The sequence below is a fragment of the Solanum verrucosum genome, unplaced genomic scaffold (assembly GCF_900185275.1).
Source record: "Solanum verrucosum unplaced genomic scaffold, falcon-dt-bn FXZP01000079.1, whole genome shotgun sequence".
In the NCBI taxonomy this organism is placed as follows: domain Eukaryota; kingdom Viridiplantae; phylum Streptophyta; class Magnoliopsida; order Solanales; family Solanaceae; genus Solanum; species Solanum verrucosum.
In genome coordinates this window covers 785,977-802,708 of record NW_026020368.1, presented here as the reverse complement: position 1 = coordinate 802,708, position 16,732 = coordinate 785,977, and the positions used below count along the sequence as shown (strand labels likewise).

At 32.6% G+C, this 16,732-nt stretch overlaps 2 protein-coding genes and 1 pseudogene across 2 annotated transcripts; 1 reads left to right on the top strand and 2 right to left on the bottom strand.

The window, feature by feature from the left end:
• Positions 1–3,073: 3,073 nt before the first annotated feature.
• LOC125837966 (uncharacterized) lies at positions 3,074–4,946 on the bottom strand. Its single transcript, XM_049517036.1, has 3 exons — positions 4,849–4,946; positions 4,075–4,175; positions 3,074–3,387 (listed from the first exon to the last, which is right to left on the bottom strand). Exons 1-3 carry the CDS (start codon positions 4,944–4,946, stop codon positions 3,074–3,076), a joined length of 513 nt encoding a protein of 170 aa, XP_049372993.1.
• A 1,997-nt stretch (positions 4,947–6,943) lies between these two features.
• LOC125838075 (uncharacterized) lies at positions 6,944–9,189 on the top strand (annotated as a pseudogene).
• A 219-nt stretch (positions 9,190–9,408) lies between these two features.
• LOC125838066 (aldehyde dehydrogenase) lies at positions 9,409–16,526 on the bottom strand. Its single transcript, XM_049517123.1, has 10 exons — positions 16,143–16,526; positions 14,311–14,379; positions 14,125–14,221; positions 13,292–13,498; positions 11,804–11,919; positions 11,582–11,686; positions 11,309–11,481; positions 11,121–11,211; positions 10,379–10,528; positions 9,409–9,865 (listed from the first exon to the last, which is right to left on the bottom strand). Exons 1-10 carry the CDS (start codon positions 16,326–16,328, stop codon positions 9,635–9,637), a joined length of 1,425 nt encoding a protein of 474 aa, XP_049373080.1. The 5' UTR covers positions 16,329–16,526; the 3' UTR covers positions 9,409–9,634.
• Between the last annotated feature and the right edge of the window lie 206 nt (positions 16,527–16,732).

Sequence of the window (16,732 nt, the reverse complement as noted above, 5' to 3'; positions counted from 1 at the left end):
TGTTAATATTTGTATAGATTTTGTAACTATTTTGAGTAAGAATTCAACAATTAATAGAAAACTATTTTAATTATGAATATCCCTATAAACCTCTTCACATTAGATTTGCAAGATAAAAGAGTGAAACGATAATACTACACAAATATATTTATGTTAGAACAAAAAATTAGAATTACCACTTTAAAAAATAAATCTTTTTTTAAGAACTCAATTAATTATTATATATTTATTAAATACTGTATAAAATTATAAATTTGGGATCAGTCAATCTTACCTTCATGGATATCTTAATTATTGTAATTTATTATGATCTTCTTAACCTATGGATCCCCATAACCCTATCTAGCTCATAGCCTTATTCTATTAAACATTGATACATACTTCTTTCGTTTCTTTTTATATGTCATCCTAATTATAAATAGTTGTCAATAATACTTGTCATTTTATAAATCAATACATGAATTACAATATTCTTCCTATTTTACCCTTGTGAGTTATTAGCCTTAAAAATATATATTTGACCAATTGACGTAGAAAAACTAAGTGAATCATTCATATTCATTGATTAAAAATTGACTTCAAAAAAATATTAAATAAGAATAGAATAGTAAACTTACTTAATTTTATAATGCACGTGAAATTAAAAATGATAACATATAAAATAGGACCGGGGAGTAACACAACTGGACCAATTTATTAATGATGTTTATGTCCTCAGACACGGCCTGCATTTCGAGATTTTAGTGGGGTAGTAAAATACTATATATAATACGTTAAAATATGTCATTGATATATCCTAGAATGACTTGTAGTTTTCTCCAACTAGAATAATGTTAGCAAAGTTGAAAAGTTGATATAATTGGTCTAATGTATACGATAATGACGGCTTGATTTTAATATAATCGTTCCCATGTGAATGAAGAAAATATAAATGTTGAATACTACATTTATTAGTAAATTTCATTAAGAGGAAGAATTATAATATGTTGCTAATTAAATACATAATAAAATGTTCTCCTATTTATTAGACATATTTTTCACCTCATATTTTAGAAGATAATTTGTGCATGTTTACGAATATCCACTGTCTTGTCTTTTAATTATATATACGTATCAATTAATTGAAATATGTAATGACATTTTACGATTTAGTGAGCTATGTTAATGTGTATAAATTCTTTTAAGAAAAAGTGACATATTTTAAGTGATTACTAATCTATATAATGGATACTTGAAAAAACTTTGAAAATATTTTTGTAAGGGCGCGTATGATATGGAGAATGCTTTTTTAATTTTTTTCATGTTTAGTTGATCAAAGTATTTAGAAAAATATTTTCCCGAAGAAAAAACAAGTTATTTAAAAGAGAGAGACTTTATTAGTGAAAGTAAAAAAAAAAATATTTGCTTAAATTATTATTAGATAGATTACTTAAATGAACAGAACTGATCGATGTATACTCCTAAATAAGAGAAAACTATAAAAGGAGAACAACGATTTTGGTTAGGAACTTTGCTAAAAAAAGAAGATGCTATTAAATTGGATTGAATGATTTGAATTTGGTTGATTACGAATACCTAATGCCACGCTTAGAAATTATTCTAAATGGGAAAGGCATAAATTTCTCCCTGAACTTGTATCGAAAAGTCAGTTACATGTTCGAACTATTGTGGCGATCTATTACACACCTAATCTTGTTCAAAGTGATATTAATACCTCATTCCGAAGACAATCTCAGTTTTGTGTTAAAAAAATGTTGTACACGCGTTTTCACACATAAATAATATTATTTAAAAAAATTTAAACCTTTTTCCTTGATTTTTTTTTTAACTTTTGCACAAAATTTAAAACTTGAGCATCTTCCTTCTCTCACCATACATATCTCTTTTTAAAATATATTTCTTCTTTCTTCTCCATTATTCATAAATTGAAGGAAAAGATAAAAACTTGAAGAGAAAATAGGAGTCAATAAGTTGATTATGAAGTATAGAGATGTTGGCAGTGGTGATAGGCGATGGGCAACACCATTATGACCGATGGAACAAAAAAATTTAAGATCTGTAAAATTCTTTAAAAATCTTGATAAGTATGTATGTAATTCATTAGTATTTTTTGTGTGTAATTTTAATTAATCAAATATGCTATTGATGATATGAGACAAAAAAATAACATTGTGGTGGTTGTTGGTAGTTCTCCGGCGAGAATAGAAAAGACAAAGATTGAGAAATCATTTTATTCGGTGAACTTTTGAAAAATTTAGACAATATAATTATGAATTTTATGCATAAATGTCAATGAATTTTCAATAGAAATCACTATCTTTCTCATGAATCTTTTTCAGTGATCTTCTCCGGTGAATCTTCCGGCAAGTTCAAACGGAAAAATCATGAACTTTAAGTTGAAAATTATTGACTTTTTGATGAAAGTCATCATCTTCTCCACCCCTTCTATTTTTAAGAGTTCATTTTTATGGTAGAGTGTTGAATGTGTTTTCATCAAACAATCAATGTTGACAAATGCCGACTCCCTAAGAAGAAGAAGAAGAACAACAACAACTCAAAATAAAGAAAAATGAAAAAGCTTTAAAGAAATTGGGGCCACCAATAAAAAGATTAAAAATAATAATATTAATAATTAATATATTAAAAATTATAATACATAATTATATGACAAATAAAATAGTGCCATGTGTTGAAATTCGTCATTTTAACATATAATTTTTTCTTCTCACGCACCTTAAGGAAGGTGAAGACACTCTCTTTGTCATGTCACGTTCTAAGGGGGTATTAATATCACTTTGAACAAAACTAGGTGTGTAATAGATCGTCACAATAGTTTGAGCGTGTAACTGACTTTTCGACACAAATTTATGCCTTTTCCCTATTCTAAATACATCTAGATTACTCATATCTTCTACTATCATTATGCTAGAATATTCGATCTAGATATTTCTTAAATGAACAAATATTAAAGATTATTACAATATAACTTTCTAAAAACTCTCCTAAATATCTACAATAATTAACTTTAATTTTTCACAAAATACATAAACCTAGCAGAAAATAAATAAATAATTTATCTTATGTGTTGTCTATGCTTCTTATGACTCTTTGCCCTCAAAAACCTTCTGAAATGTTCTTTCCTTTGATCCCTTTTTGACCTTTTTCTCCACTCATTTTTTCTTTGATATAATTCACCTTCTTCTTCAATATCTCTTATAATTTGATGTCTTCTACTTCTTGTCTTTTTTTGTTTGAAGCATAAAAAATTGCAACAACAATCTAAAACTGAAAAACAAGTATACAAACATGTCCATGTGGATCTACAAAGCATGTGACAAATGCACCCATATATGCCCAACTTGTATTGCAAATACAAGAACAAGAGAGCTGAAAAAACCACAAAATTAGGAGTACTAAATATAAATGCAATATGTAATTGTATTTTTTAAAATATCAATATGAATGACCATATGTTATTGCACCCTTTTTATTACGTGATGGTAATTGACTTGACATGAAATTTAAGATAGAAAAATGGTATTGTTGGAACTTGCGTTAATAGAAAATAATACTTTTGAATAGATTATTCAGTAAAAAATCTATCGAAAATATGAGATTTCTGATGAGAAGTCCGTCGGAAACAGTTGCAATGAAGGAAATGTTGACTTAATTTCTTGTAGTGTTGATATTAAATATGCGTGATATTAATGTAGCTATCACTTTAACAAAAACAACTTTTAGCGGCAATAGATATACACATTAATAAATAACATTAAAGTTTTTATCAGCATTAGTTAATTGTCATTGGGTCTAATGTTGATATAAGTTTTAGGGACATTTACAAAGAGTGTTAATTGTCGCTAAAAATACATATTTAACTACAGTTAAGCTATTATCATTAATTAATTGGCACTAAAAATTATTTTTGAGGTAGTGTATAGAGCATCTCGTTAAAGGTAAAACTGAACATCTAAAGTTAATGAGATTTTAAATCTAGAATTATGATTCTTTGATTTTAACAGATTAGAAAATAAAAGAGTGTCATATAAAACAAAACATCTCAAAAAAACTCACCAAAGTATGACAGAATTGAGAGCATAGCCAGTTTGAGCAAATGAGAAATGCAAAAGTTCTCTATGTAACACGACAAATCCCATGTTGGACCGCATACTTTGCTGAAAAAACAAATAGTATTATCACAAATTATTTCTTCATAAGGAAAAAACAAATATGTCGAACAAGAGTATCGCCTAGTAATCAATTGAGTGAATTGAGAATCACAAAGTCTCTGATTTAAAGTTCAACAGGGGCAAAACCACTAGGTGCTTATATTTATTCTTATTTGTTCAAAGCCTTTGTGGACAGAGTTATCAATATAAGTAGCATGTACCCCATGGAATTAATCAACGACTGTGAGAGTTATTCATAAAATTAGTCGAGATGTGCGCAAACTAATCCAGAGACCTTGATTAAGAAGAAGAAAAAACAAATATGTACACATAATTCTTAACCCATTTCATAAATCACTAGACCACACTACCCTCGGATGCTTCTTGAAATATATAGATTGACACATAAAAATTGGAATTCACTCAATTCATGCCAAAACTCCTTCAAAGTCAAGAGCAACTACCAGATAAACATGGATTAAATTAAAATATGTCACATAATAGGGGACCTTTTATAGATAAGATACTAACAAATCCATTTTGAGACTAGAAGAAAACCTAATGTGTGTACACATTTTGAATTTAGCAATATGTACTTACAAATAAAATCATATACTACAGTATTATTTTTATTGTAAACAGCGGCTAATTAAAATTAAGCAAGAGATTAGGTAAATACCTGCAGGATTTTCCAGCTAAAAAATCAAATGGATGACCAAAAAATTTTCCTAAAATTGCACCAAACCTTGATAACAATGAACCAATTACATTGTCCATCTTATAAACCAATGCTTAATTAAGTAGTTTCCACCAAGGGAAAACTCCTTAATTACATTCTCATACACATGACTTCCATTTTCTGCAAAACATAAAAAAATAATTCAGAAAACAACAAAGGGTACTATGAGAGTAGCAATTCAATCTGGTATCTGTGTTGAAGTTCGATTAAATCCAAATTCACTCTCGTATTAAGTGTAAAATGTTCCCTAACAATAACAACTCCATACCAATCGAGTTACGCTCGCAATTTATGTAAATGTTAAAAAGAAAAAACAGATACATGTATGTTCTTTAGGGAAAAATTGGGACTTACAGTTTACAAGTTATGAAATTACAGAAGAAAGTGAGTTTTTTAAAATTGCCCGTTTAAAAGCGGTTCAGCATTTGAAGTCCATGGGCTTTATCAAACTGAACAGACAGTGGGAATGGGCTTTTAAATTTTGGGATTTTGAAGGCAACAAGGCCCAATAATGTTCCAAAGGCCCAATGAAGAGTATAAGTTAGGACATATTTATACAAGGCATAATACATAAATATGCCCTTTAACTTGACCTCATTTCACATTTATACCCTCCAACTTTGGGTGTGCACAAATAGACACTTAAACTTGTATAAAATTGAACAAGTAGACACATGAGTCATATGTGGCATAAAACACATAGGACACCACGTAGGACGCAAATTGCCATGTAGGATGCCACTTAGGACATGTGTGACTATTTGTTCAATTTTATACAAGTTTAAGTGTTTACTTGTGCACACTCAAAGTTGAAGGACATAAATATAAAATGAGGCAAAGTTAAAGGGCATATTTAAGTATTATGCCTTTATACAATTTATACTCCGTTTGGTATAACTTGTAGATGTTGTATTCGTCGAAGTAAATAATCTAAATGTCATGTATTTATAGAATAAGTGCCAATTTTGTTTGTTGATAATTTTTTATGGGAACTTACATAAATTCACTAGTTTGGGATCTAATTACTTAGATACACTCTACTTTGCAATATTACATATTTTATCATATTTTTGTGCATCGAGATACATTTAGATACGTCCAAATACATGTATCTGCGGATACATGGAGTCTAAATTAAGTGTAATTTGCTCTAGATACATTGTATCCAAGTGGATTCACATGTAGCTGGGATAGATAACAAGTCTCGCTTGCCTCCCTCGCCTCTCTCCCCATTACGCTCGCCACTCTTGCATCTAGTATCTCAAATACATGCAAATCACATTAGATACATATGAATACATGTATCAAGTGTGTATCTTGTGTGATTCGAATGTATCTGAGATACATACGAATCTCGCTCGTTTCCTTCCCCATCTCGCTCGCCTCTCCCTATTTTAGTGTATCTATTAGCAAAAATACATGTCTCTAAGAGTATCTTTTTCAATATATGATAATAAAAAAAAAATTAGTGGTAAAATCCGTAATATTTTGAAAATATAAGTAATAATAGTAAATATGATACTAAAATATGTGTAATTATGTAAAAAAAAAAACCAATTACTGGCGCATAATTAATCAATAACGCCATGAATAATCATTTGTTAAATTTATTTGTAAATTGTCAATACCATCTTTCTTTCTTGTCAATTCAGTATATATTACAAATATTCATAATTGTGGGGCGGCGATGACAACAATTATTAATAAGTATGCGGCATTAGTGGTTGGCATGACACTTGAAAGTGGAAGGAATAATCGGGATCGCGCTCCGAATATGATTTTTTTATCTCCCTCCTAACATGATTTTCTCGATATGTAGGCTCGAATGTGAAATCTCTAGTTAAGAATGATGAAACTGTCCTACTACCACATCACAAGTCATATTGATTTTGAATTTTAATTAAGACTCCTATAAATTTCAAATTGTCTTGTATGGTTAACTTAATTTTCTTCAACTAATCTTAGCTATTAAAACGCTAGTATATTTTAGACCAACCATCCATTCTAAAATTAGACTTGCAATTAATTATTAATTAATCATACTTTCTCTCTCTATCTTTCTCTGTGTAATTTTTTCTTCAATTTATTTTCTTCCATGGCAGATCATTCACGGGCCACATCTCATGAGTTTTGCGGCAGTTTTGGATTTGGAAGTGTTTGTAAAGTTTGCAAATCTTTTGTCTCCATTTTATCTCCTAAGAAAACACATCATAAGCCTAAATCCAATATCCTTCAAGATAATCATCACAAGGTATTTATTTTCAATTTTAACACAATATTGTAAATGTTAATTTATTTTTTTATAGCAAGGAATTTTTATTTTATTTTTTGGCTTAAGAATTGGAAAATAATGGTTCTAATCATCATTTGTTAGAAACTTAAATTAGACATGTGAAATCAAGAGAGATAGTATACTATTAATCAAACAACAATAATTTGATTTATTTTTTTTTCATATGTTTGAAAAAAATCCTAAATTGTCATGTTGGAAAAAAAAACGTTTTGATACATGAACGCATATGAAGAATGATTCAGGATTTAGATGTTGAGTCTATGTTGCATTAATTCATTCATGACATTGCGTTACATGTAGATGTTAACATAAGGTATTTTTTTTATAATCAAATTGCAGGTTAGTGTAAAGAAAAGTAGTGTTGATGAAGACATAGATGATGATGAACAATTTACATATAAGCTCAATGAAGGACTTAACAAAAAACACCAAACATTACTACTACACAAGTTCTCCTAAATCAAGTCCTCCCCATTCAAGAAGCACTAGCCCATCTCGACTCTCCAGGACAATTTCTCGAATTTTTCGAGCCACGAGCGTGAAAAATCACAACCATAATGGTGGTGGTGGTGGTGGTGGTGGTGGACCAGCATTAGCGAGCACATTATCGCGTAATGCTAGTAGTCATGTTGACTTAACTAGTCATCATGCAGCTTCGAAATCCTTTTCACGGAGCGTGAGCCTAAGGAATGGTGGTGCGGAAGCACCCGCACCAGCAGCCTCAACAACATTACCAGCCTCGTTTTCGCGTAATACAAGCCGGAAGAGCTCAACTCCGATAATGTTTTCAAGCTCAACTGGATTGGTAAAGCCACCACCAACGGAAAAGACACTTGAGTGCACCTTAGATGAGTTGTGCTTTGGATGTGTAAAGAAGATGAAAGTCACAATGACAGATAATGGGTAAGGACTTACTACTCTTTTATGATATCAATTTTTAATGATATTAGTTACTCTCCGTTTCAATTTGTTTGTCATAGTTTGACTAGTATCGAAGGTGAAATTCACAAATAGACACTTTTCAGTGCCTGCAGTTAGAAAACAGCTATTGTCATGGTGTTTCAAATTCCACAAGTGTAACTCCGTCATCTCCATGATATTGTCACGAAGTTTCACCTCTAGAATTTGAAGCTTAATCACAAAGACTATCTTTCAGAGATAGAGAGCAACAAAGTGGGCTAGTAAACGTTATTTCCGCTAACATTTGCTTGTTTGACTATAAAAGCTTCTCATTAAAAAGAATAAAAAAATACAACCTAGTCCTTTTGGCCATCTAGTTTACAAAATATGTACACAGTGTATACTTCACACTAATTTACTTATACATAAAGATACACAACATACACATATCATATACAACCGAGTTATACGCATAGTGTATACTTGGGTCATATTTGGTAAACTAGATGGGTAAATGATATATATTGGCAACTCTCCCTTCAAAAAATATAGAATACATTTATTTGATTCCATTTTTTACATTAGCTAGCTCTGTTCTTTTCTTACAGGTTAACAGAAGAAGAGGAAGTACTAACAATCAAAGTGAAGCCAGGATGGACAAAAGGGACAAAGATAACATTTGAAGGCAAGGGTAATGAGAGACCAGGCACTTCAGCAGCAGATGTAATCTTCGTGATCGCGGAGAAAAAACACCCCCTATTCAAGAGAGACGGCGACAATGTGGAGTTGGCAGTAGAAATCCCATTGGTAAAAGCTCTTACAGGTTGCACTATTTCCATACCTTTATTGGGTGGGGAGAAGATGAGTTTAACGATCGATGATATTATATGTCCTGGTTATGAAAAGATTATAGAAGGACAGGGGATGCCTAAACCCAAAGAGGAAGGGAACAGAGGGAACTTGATTGTCACTTTCTTAGTAGCATTTCCAACTGAAATTGCTGAGGAACAAAGGTCTGATATAGTCAGGATTTTACAAGATTGCTGTTGAGGGAACTGATTTGGTCATTTCATCCTCTTATCAGATGTACCAAAACAGGGTTTAGAGATTGATGTAGGTTGTTAAAATGTATGTTTCATTTACGGAACTAGTTCACTTTGAACCATTCATCACCAACTATTCAAAAGTCTCAAGTAGGAGTGGCAAACGGATGGGTCAAAAACGGATATAATATTCGATTAGAAGTTAATTAGGATAGCCAGTTAGCATTAGCACACTCCTTGAAAAGCATTAGATGACTAACCACAAGTAAAAATCCTATTATTAATAACAATTAGATAATGTTAAACATTTATACAAGAAAAAACAAATAGTATTATAGTAACATCGCGAGACATGAAATTTATAAAAGGAGTGACTTGAAAATGTGAAGGTAATTTATGCCTCAAGGGTAGAAACACTGTGATCAGCTACTTACAAGTGTAGTAGTGGGCTCACACCAGAAATCCCAGATTCAAATTTTGAATGGAACTTTTACCACCCAATCAATGCACGAATGAGACCGAGTATATCACCATTTAACAGGGCTTTGAGAAATCGCGCCTTGCCAGTTGTATAAGGTGGATATCTTGCAGGTACATCCCCAGCAAAACTGCGACGCAGAACTGCCTTCTTGTGGCTGAAAGAATCAAACGAGAATTTGCCATGACATGAACCCATTCCACTTTCCCCGACTCCTCCAAATGGAAGAGTGGAAAGCGCAACCTGCATGATAAAAATATACAGTTCATCATTAGATTTGATACGTGTATTGCATCATATATGTTAGATAAAACAACGAAATCCAGCAGCAACACGTAAAATTTCTCATTCAGTTTAGATACTCCTGGGCATTCGTAATTAAATCCCAAGAATCTCTTTTGAAAATAGTTTCTTTCCCTCTGAAGTATTGCTTTAAGGTTAATGCTTCAGATATTGTATCCTATTTCACTTTCAACTTCAAAAAATCTTAATCGCATCTCCACCAGGAATAATCTAACAAATTATCACTTTGAATTTTCCCCAAGTTCCCCATCCCTATCAAAAGATAGATATCCACAATTTCACATTTGCTGGTAAAATATAATAGTCTGAGAAAGCTTGAGATCAGCATGCAGACTAAAAGTATATTAATGTGATAATTTCAAAGCACGTCTTGTAAGCAGATAAATAAGAAATTTAAGTCATGTTAGCACAAGTGAATTAGAAAATTTGGCTAGTAGGCAAAGACAGAATTACTTGTAAAGTGGTGTCATTGATAAGCAGACCCCCTGCTGATATATTCACGACGAACTCCTCCTCCAGTTTCTTGTTGCTTGTGAACAGATATGCTGCAAGTGGCTTTTCTCTGGCATTAATGAATTGTATAGAGTCCTCCACTTTATTGACCTACACAAAAGAAAAGCAAGACTTACTCGAGCCGAGAATTTCACCAAGGCAAATAGTACTGTCAACAGACTATAAACGGAATTTTCTGCAGAAGGAGTGCTTGAGCTTTATTTTTATTTTTTTTGAAATAGGTAACTTTCTCCTGCTTGAGCTTTATTCATTCTCAAAGTTGGAAGTTGGTCATTCTAGACTTGACGTTAATGATGCTGCTAAAAAATTTATCTTAAACTTTCACAAATGACCTATTGTTTAAAACCTAAATAATGTATTTTGTAGTATATGGGCAGAAATTGCATAATAATTTCCATGAGGATTGAACTGCCAAAAGAGATTATCCTCATTTAGGCTGGTTCAAGTAAAAGTAAGAGCAGTAGATTTTCACAGTTATTGAAGTTTTGTTGCTGATGAATTTCAATACCGAAAATACATGAAACTGAATATATTGTTCTGGAAATATGACCATCTTGTAGACGAATCTAATTCATTAGGTCATAATTCATAACTGTGTGACCATTGTTATCAGCAAACTTTTTGTTACCAAAAAGGGATGTACAAAAGACAAGTCACCTTATACAAGCAGAGTAGGTCTTACCGTGATAATAGGAAGTAGAGGACCAAATATTTCCTCCTTCATGATTAAAGAATCTTCTGGGACATCCAGAAGAATTGTAGGAGAGATCTTTCTGAGATGAGAAAAAGATGTATAATAAGATTTTTCATGTCATAAGCAGACATCTTTATAATTAATAGGTTAGTGGAGAAAGAGTGTGGTCGACTCACAAATTATTTTCATCTCTCTGACCTCCATGGACTACCTTATCGACAACCTTATTATCATCCAATAACTTTGATAGTCGTTGAAAGTGGTTAGCATTCACAATGCGAGATAGATCTCCTGATTTTAGCGGATCCTTTCCATAGAATTTCTCCAATTCCTGTTTCATAGCATCTAGCTGGCGAAGAGGAATCAGAAGAGAAAAAAAATAAGAAACAATGAGTAAATAACTTTGCATAATGTCACACATAAAAGTTACTTGGTCTCATAAAACGCACCAATTTTGGCACATTTTCTTTGGTAGTAATTATATAATCAGGAGAGATGCACGCTTGTCCATTGTTGCAGCCCCACTTGCCAGCAATAATACGCCTTACTGCAATCTTAAAGCAAAAAAAAAGAAAATTGATAAATAGAAAAATTGAGAAAGCTTATTATTATGAATTTTGGCACTATATGTTCGAACAACGCAGAGACTGTGAGCAAATAAGAAATATTACCTTGTAATCGATGTTTGAATCCACCACAACTGGAGATTTACCACCTAGCTCCAAAACCACAGGTGTCAAGTGCTTTGCAGCAGCAGCCAACACAATCCGTCCAACTTTTCCATTTCCTACAGTATAATTTGCCCATTAATTATCATCATAATGAACAGATCAACTCCAAATACGTCTTGCAAACAAAACTTGGCAATGTTAGCTTTTTTGTCATAATAATACTAATGCATGTGAACCTTGCAATCCAAACTAACCACAAGTAGTACTTAAGTCAATCAGACTTATTGTTGCACGGAAGACCACGTGCACATACAAGGGTGGGCTGACAGATCAATGTCCATCTCAATCTCAATGCTCTTCTTTTTTATCAAATTTCCAGTAAGAATATCAAAAATGGAGAAGATGATATCCCATTGTAATGAGATCTAACAAATAACAAGAACACAATTTCACTTAGTTCTGTTGTCTCTTTTCCCCTTCCATGGGAGAAGGGGGATGTGTATAATGGATCCATAAAGAAGTTTAAGCTCTTATAGCTAAGATAAATTTTAAAAAATAAATCAATGACCTTATGACCATGTAGTTAAGGGATACGTAATCCTGCTTGGTGGTAAATACAGCTCCTCTGCTAGAGAAGCTTAGGATTAAAAGTATTAAGATGATATCATGAATCTAATGGACACTCAATAAGATTTCAAATATACAACAGTCAAAGATTCTAAAATTCATTGTTGATCTACTGTACACTTCCTTCTCTACATAAGGCTGCTATGATTAGATAATAAGTGTAGTGTCAATCAATCAACTGCGCGTCAAAATCAAACTATTTGAGGTCGACTATATGAATCCTTTAAATCCATTTGCATAATCTGGGTTCATTTCTTGGAAATAATGACCAATTTGTCGACATATTACAGTTCTTATAAACTCGAGGTTCTCTGAATCTCATCCTTAGTCCCCATACTGACATACAAGTTGGCAAACCCAAACCTAATGGAAGTGTAACAATAACAACTACATTTTAATCTTAACTAGTTGTTATTGATTTAATCGATTGTTTGCTGGCAGCATTCTGTTCTTAGATAAGTCTGCGCTAATTCAGATCACAGGTATGTTGAGACAACTTCTTTATATGTACCCCATCCCCTTTTAGCACCTTCAATAATTAAAATGGTATACACATGAACCAGTGTATTTTGAGGTCAACCTAAGATATTGCTAAATCCAGGACACCACCTTTCTTATTTAGACAATAAAAACTTGAAAGCAAAAAATATCACCACCGGTCATTGAACTGTGAGGAAAATTACCACATTGTTAACCAACCAGTTCAGTTGTCTTCGAAGCCTAAAAGATAAAAAGAAATTATGTTGCCACCAGAGATGATTGCAGATTTGGGCCATTGTCCATCTTTAAATAATCATCCCAAATATTTTATTCTATAAATGACATGGAGATAAAGTCGACCAGTGATGAAGTTTTTCAAACCTGTATAAAATATTTTGTCCCATTTTTGCTCTAGTAATGCAGTTGTCTCGGGTACTGCGCCTTCTACAACTCTAATAGCAGACACATCCATATACTGCCCTAAAAGCTTTGCAAGCACTGAAGATGTAGCAGGGGCTATTTCTGATGGTTTCAGAACTACAGCATTACCAGCAGCAATAGCTCCGATCACTGGATCAAGGGACAACACTGGAATAGAATGAAGGGGGAGGGAAGAACTGATTAATTAATCTGCATTGTAACTTTTCAACTAAATATCATAAAACAAACAGACACTACTAGTAAATTACTGATAAAGGATAATGGAAAACTCGCTATCAACAAGGACAAAGGCACCTTGGAAATCTTGCTTCCATCAGAAAAGGATAAAGCATTACAGTAATCTACTTAGTTTTGGCCTTTTATTCAAGAAAAGCAGAAAATAGTTTGACCAGAGTGAAACTTTTGCACTATGACCTAGTCTTCATTGACAGAAAGTTCAAACACAGACGATCAGTGTAAATGAGTGGGGGTATGTTTCTCTAAACATTGTGAGTCACACTGATCTAATGTTGCAAAAACAAAAAGCAAGAAGATTCATCCTAACATTCACAGTTATTGACATTATCCATCCATATAATGTTTTAGTTAGTTTTAAGAGTCACCACAACCCTTGATAATAAAAGTTTATAACACAACAGAATTTTCTGCAGAGGGAAGTGATTAGTCTGGTTTCTAAGTTGAGACTTGCTTAAAGATATATTGAAAGGAGAAGATAAGAGGAAAAATAATCGCATGCACTTATGAAGAAGATAAATAGACAGTTTTTCACATACAGAACGGATAGTTCCATGCTGATATGACCAATACAACACCGAGGGGTTCTGGAACTATTTCAGCTGATGAAGGAAACGAGGTTAATGAAGTTTTGACCTGTAATTTCCATATGTTAGCATCAGTGGACTTCTATTAATTAGTAACCAAGATAGCATGTATTTCTATAAATAGGTATAAAAAATTACTTTTTCCGGCTTCATCCACCGTTTTAGTTCCTTCAATGCAAGCTTACACGCTGTTTTCATCATAGAAATCTGCAGTAAAAGAACATATGAATCAGAAGACAAAAAGAAAAGTGGGTCGCCATAGCTAAGAAGTTCCTCAACTACAAAACCCTTCCCCTGAACTTCTATACATTCATGATAAAACTATTTCTGCTATAACCAAAACAGAATAAAAGAAATGCATTCCACCAAATACTTCAATGTAACTGAACTTCAAATTGATTTTAATCAAAAAGCAATGTGTAGGTTAAAATTCAGCCTTCGCAATCATGCCATCATAAAACTCTTAAACATCAACCTAAGTCAAACCATCCAGCACATTCTTCCGGTGATCATTCACATTGATTATATTGGGCACAGCTAAAAATATGTACGCTACCAGAATTTCCTGTTTGTAAAATGTATATTTACTTTAAGTAGATAGGAGAAGATCAAAGGTGTTACAACAAAATTTGTTTCAGGATAATGTATTTAGTATCTGCTGCCTAACTGATTGTCCTCCTGATCCATTGGTGATAGTCATTTTTTCTTGGCACTGCTATGTTGTCGCTGTTACCATTTGTCACAAATATTTCCTCTCTCTATCTATTGGTGTAAATTCTCAGTCCCTCACAAGATTATAGTCAGTTTCATGTATTGCATGATTGTCCACCAGTTAACCCTCAAATCATGTCCAAAATTCAGACCATCTATAACAATAAAATGGAGGTCCAGTTCTCTCTGTGAGAACATTCAATAACTACAAGCCAAATCTAGATATAAGATTCAAAGGAGAACAAACAAAAACTAATCTTGGTGACATCAATACACTTCCTAGATTACCAACATCAGGAACAACAATGACCTTTTTATCTTGCTTATGACTGTCACTCTAACGAGCCTATGCAAAGCACAATAGCCAACATTACTCTTTTAAACTGTCGAAACGTTTTCAATTCCAGAAAAATAAACATGAAAAGAGGAGAACTCATTTTGCACTAGACTATCCAACTAAATTCTGAAACCCGGAAAAACAAATACCAGTTTTCTTCTACAACAAAAAGTACTCAAGTGTGTTATGTAGTTATGCACTATTGACTTAAATGTAGTCAATTGCCTTAAATAATTGACTTTAATGCAGAAAAATACCTAACAAACAAAAGGAGCCTATAAAAATTTTAATTACTAAACCAATACTAAAATCGTATAACTTAGAATCGTTGAAGATATTTTGCTAAATCTTTCCATGTGATTGGCTCAAGTAAATATTGAAGTCATCAATAGAAGAAAAAGACAAAATAAACAAGTCCGCAAAAATACAATGATTAATACAAAATTCATAAGCTTGTAAAACAAAATCAGCAGAAGAATGAGTTCCAAATCTGAGAAAAGCAGAGTATTGCACGCAATAATTCATAATCCCAACTTTATGTTCCATATTGCTGGAAACTCAAAAATTCCTATCAATCCTCAACTTTATTGTTCAAATATTATATCAATCAAAAGGAATCAGAATTTCCTTATCACACAACGAAATTAGCCAATTATGCAATTCACTCTTCCTCGATGTCTAGCAGCAGAGCTAGAATTTTCAGCCAGAGATTCAAAACAACATACATAGTGTATTCGCCCATAGTGAGGTCTGGAGAGTATAGAGTGTATGCAGACCTTACCTCACCTCTGCTCACACTCAGGTGAGGTATAGAGGTAAATTCGGCATCTACTATATTGTAGATAATTTAAATTTAACCGGAAGCACATTCACACAGACAGATAGGGATAGGCGATTGATGAAAAGGAGAAAAGTGATAAACCTCATGAATAAAGGCTTCGAGTTCAGGCTTAGAGAGGTCAGAATAAAGAGCATCGGTAATCTCCTTCTCATGATTCTCAGCGATTTTAAACAGAGCTTTCAACTGCGACACTCTCCACTCATAACTCTTCGTCTTCCCAGTCCCATACGTCCCTCTCAGTTCCTTCACAATCGCCTCTGCATCCATTCCTCTGTAATATGCAACCTTGATTCTATATCTACACAATATGTCTCTGTGTTGATTAGGTCGACGACTTTGTCCTCGTCGCCTGTGCTTCGCCGGCGATATATAGTACTCCTATAATAAAGTTATAAATGAGAATTTTTGGATATATAAATAGTTGAATATTGTATTCCCTCCTCGTCTAAAATAAGGATAGTTTGCAAATAAAATTATCCCAAACAAATATATATATATATATATATTTTCTTTCAATCAGTACTTTTTTTTTTTGGTTTTCCATTCTATTAGTTTTTCGGTGTCCGCATTGAAGCTTCGATTAAATTGCATGGTAGGGTCTACACTCCCAATTGGATTTTCTTCATATTCAAGGCGGAGTGGAGCTCTCAACTGAATTTTTATCACACCTC